The sequence below is a fragment of the Egretta garzetta genome, unplaced genomic scaffold (assembly GCF_000687185.1).
Source record: "Egretta garzetta isolate BGI_Z169 unplaced genomic scaffold, ASM68718v1 scaffold215, whole genome shotgun sequence".
Classification (NCBI taxonomy): Eukaryota; Metazoa; Chordata; class Aves; order Pelecaniformes; family Ardeidae; genus Egretta; species Egretta garzetta.
In genome coordinates, this window is record NW_009259719.1 from 2,554,344 (window position 1) to 2,558,640 (window position 4,297).

The 4,297-nt window shown below is 60.4% G+C and overlaps 1 protein-coding gene across 1 annotated transcript in view; it reads right to left on the reverse strand.

The window, feature by feature from the left end:
• CELSR3 (cadherin EGF LAG seven-pass G-type receptor 3) overlaps positions 1 to 4,297 on the reverse strand; it is a gene marked incomplete at its 5' end in the record, with an annotated part of 34,816 nt that overhangs the window by 22,958 nt on the left and 7,561 nt on the right. Inside the window, 1 exon segment of the mRNA XM_035894821.1 lies at positions 698 to 1,363. Coding sequence (XP_035750714.1) covers positions 698 to 1,363 — 666 coding nt within the window.

Sequence of the window (4,297 nt, forward strand, 5' to 3'; positions counted from 1 at the left end):
GCCGGGACCCCCGGACGGGAAAGGGGTTCCAGGCCAGCCATCTGCTGCCACGCTCCCTCCCGATGGGAACAGCAAAGCAGGGGCTCCCCCCACAGTAGCCACAGGCCACCTTCTCTCATGCCCAGGTTGCCCATGTCCAGGCACAGATCTCCACAGCCTGTTGAGGACTTGGGGCAACAAGCCACTGGGCAGCCCAGGGATTGCCCCTATGGCTAGGACCAGATCTGCCTAGATCAGATCCTGCCTGGTGGGGCAACTAGGCCCAGCCTCCCCTTCCATTTTCAGTGAGCAGCGGCTCACCCACCATGTGTGGGCTCCACACCTCTGCCAGACCAGCTGAGGACTGGTGCAGGCTGAAACCAGCATCTCCAATGGTCCCAGAGCCCATCGCCCCACTGGCATGGGGCAGGGCTGAGGAGCCTCCTGTGCCCCAGCCTGGCACAGTCCAACCTGGTCTTCCTGCTATGTGAAAAAGGCTGGGAGGTGGTGGCCAGGGTCCCCAGGAGCCCTCCATGCCACCTCCCTAGAAGACAGATTTCTATGGCAACTTCAGCCCTACGCATCCAGCACCATGGAAACACATAGAGCCAGGAGCAGAGCCAGACCTCTGCAGGTGAAGAGGGGCTCTGCCAGCCCCCACCCTGCTGGGAAGAGCACCTCACCATGGTGACAGCAACGCCAAGGGACCCGCTCACCCGTCCCCCTGCAGCCCCCAGCTCCGGGCACTCACCGCTGAAGTGCTGGCGGCAGACACATGTGTACCCCCCCTCCTTGCGGGTGCAGATCCCGCCATTCAGACAGGGGTTGGAGTAGCAGAGGTTGATCTCCGTTTCGCAGTAGTCCCCGGTGAAGCCCTGCGGGCAGCGGCACCGCAGGCCGGTGATGGGGTGGATAGGCCGAAAGAGGGTGGAGGGGGAGGCGATGAAGGGGGATGAGCTGTCAAACTTAAGGACAGAGATGCACTTCATGTAGTTCTGGCAAGGCTCCCGCAGGCAAACGTTGTCATCGAAGGGCAGCACCTCCAACATGGAGGCACCCGTCAGCGCCATGCGCTTCATGTACAGCTGCTCCTGCAGCTCCTCCGAGCTGAAGTAGCGCCCGCCCCGCGGTGCCAGGGCTGAGAAGCTGACGTTGAGCACCGTGCCGCCCACATCCGTGTCATTCTGGATGTTGAAAATGAAGATGTCCTCCTTGGGTGTTGCAAGCACAGTGGCCACCCCTTCCAGGAAGGTGGACAGCAGCGGGGAAAGGAAGCGCTCTTGCCACATGTTCTCCAGCCGCACCGTGATGCTGTTAGCCAACATGTCCTCTGTGATGATGATCACCCGCAGGACACACTGGGCTGTCACGCTGTGGATCCCATCTATGGGAGGGAACAGGGACACGCTGGAGGTCTTTGCCTGCTGTTTGTAGGGTCTCCTCCCTCCCACCCCGGGCACAGCCCTGCATCTCAGTGCAGCCCCCAAAAGGCCTAAGTCCTTGGCTAAGAAACCTTGGAGCCACAGCCCCAGGGGCTAGCCGGGTGCCACCTGGGCTAGAGGGCAAGCGGTCTGTGTGGCTCCACCTTCTCCCTCCCCTCAGGTTCTCCACTGAGTTAACTCTCAGGTTTCTTCCCTGTCCTGGATCTCGGCAGCAAAATGAGCTCTCAGGAACAAAGATGCTGGTGAGACTCAGGAAGAAGGAAGTCCCAGCAGGAGGTTGGGCAAACACAGGAGCCGATGCCAGGGCCTGGGGTGTTTTGCTTCCCACTGCGCTGTGTCTGCCTGCCCCACGCTGCCTTTCCCTGTGCTCTCCTGCTGCCATTTCCTTCCTCTCTCCTCCAGGGTCTCCAAGGCTTTTGTGCCGGTCTCCCTGCTTCCCCCCTTCTCACCATCTGCTCCGCATCAATTCCTCCCTCGGCCCATCTCCGGTTTGTTTAATTCTCTTTAATCTTTATTTTCCTTGGAAACAAACTCTCTCCCCTTGGGACCCCGCACCACGCGAGCAATCTCCCAGGCGCTAACACAACAGCATGCACACACACTCAGAGCCTGCCAGCATGCCCCCCCCCCCGCTCCCTCCCAGGACCCCTGGCGTTAGCAGCATCTCACCCCTACGTCAGGCATGGTCACGTGCCAGCAGCTCGGGGTGCAGGCAGCGCAGCACCAGCCCAGACAGGCAATGGCGCAGCTCCCACCCCAGCAGCTGTGTGATCTGGGGACCCCTGCCTCACGCCCACTTACCCAGCTCCCAGGAACCCAGTGAATCCCGCTACTTTGGAAGGTCATACCCTGCTGCAAATTAGGAAATACTGGCCAAGATGGGAGCTGCACAGAGAGACAGACATGACCACATTCCTAATTCCTCCGGGAAACCCTGCCACAAGCACAGGCAGGCACACAGCGCCCCTCCCAGTGGGACGCAGACTGTAACCACCCCAGCTGGGGACCTGCCGGTCAGCAAGCTCTGCGCCTTGCTCAGATAAAATGCCCACTGGTCACTTCCACAGCACAAGTGCCCCAGCCCATTCCCCAGCCTCGCCACTTTACACTGCCCAAATGCAAGCTGCCTAGCCCTTCGCTGGGCCTGTCACTCTTCCCCCTCTCTATCCAGGTAGAAGTTTGGGCAGTGGTTTTATTTTTCAGTTATTAACTCTCTTTTCCATGTGACCCCAGTCAGTGTCAGGGGGGTATCCCACAAAGTGGCCTGCCAAGGTCCCCCTTGCTCAGGCCACCCCAGGCACCTTTGCTAGCAGCTTTGGATGGGGCACCCAGGAAGGGGAGAAGCCTGCTTGCTGCTCCAGGACACCTCCTCTCTCCCCAGTCCCCCTCCTTCTGGGCCCTCCGCCCCAGGCAGGCAGAGCCAGCCTGTAGCATCGCGAGGCAAGGACTGCACCTACATCTGTGGCCCCAGAAATGCTTGAGGGCCTCACTGCTCCTGGCGAAATGGGGCAATCCGTCTTCCAGCCCACTGCCAGCACCCCAATGCTGATGCCCTGTGGGCATCAGCAGCACAAGGCTGTTGCCTGCTGTTCTCATCTCCCACCCCACATCCACCATAGAGCCCCAAAGCCCTGTGTTTCCTTGGAAACCTGGCTCTCCATCATCATCCCGAGACATTTACATCAGCACATCTCAGTGGTGACTCCCAGGACTACCCCAAGCAGCAAGCCATGCTGTAACATCCCTCACACATGACCAATGAGTGGAAAACACAAGCCACCCCCTTCCCCTGGGTACGGTGGGTTTGGCTGCCCATGCACCCCCACAGGCAAGGCCACCTGAATGATGAGTGAGGCGTTTTCTGGGACGTTCCCCTTTGCCTGTCTGTCACACTGACCCCTAGCAGGTAAATCAGCTCCACAGAGACAGCCTCGTGCATCCTCTCCTGGGCATCTGTGTCAGGGTCAACACTCTGGCCTCCTGTTTAAACGCTGCCATGGGACATGGGCGTGTGAAAAGGCAGGCAGGAGGGCTCAGCTCACTTCAGGGGAAGAGCAGCTAAAGCAAAGATCCCCCAGCACTGCCGAGGGCAGCCCCCCTCTGCCTCGCTCCAGCCCTCATCCGTCCCCCAGCACACGCTGGTGCGGGCAAACCAGACACCCAGTGCTGGGCTGCTCACGCTCTGCCCCTCCGCCTCGCAGCCAGAAAGCTGAAGGACAAGCTCAGCGGCTCTGGCTGTTCACAGCCCAAGGGGCAGCCATGCGGGTTATAACCAAGCACACTAGCATGACCACCCCGATGACCAAAGGCACCATGGTTCCGTCTCGCCTGCAGTGGCCCTGGAGGGACCACAGAGCATTACCAGTGTGAACACAGGAGAGCTGCTCGTTTGCTCACACGCTGTAACCTCTGTCCCTCTCTCAGCCCAGCTGTGACACCACCTTGTGTCGCACAGAGCAGGGAGGTGACCAGCAATCTTCAGGGTGATCCCATTGTCAGCTGTGCAAAGGCACAGTGCAGCCCCGTGCCACCACACGTCCCCTGCCTGCCCTTCCATGCGGGATGTAACAGCGTGGCAGCATCTCCTGTGCACAGATGTAACCCAGGCTCAAATAAGCACCACTACCAGGGTGTGTAGGACAGACTAACGGACCAGGCTGTCACCACCAGGCAGCCCTGGCCAGACTGTGCCGAGGCCACGCATGAAATGAGCCTGGCAAACTGAGCCAGACCCTGCTCAGCACTGCTCTATCTCCTGCAGCCCAGTGCAATGTGGCAGGAGGAGCAGCAGGCTTCCTGGCACCCTGGCCAGCCCCAGCCCCACTGAGGGCCAGGGTTGTACATGCCAGCCCCCCAGCCCCTGCCCCTGCCCCCGG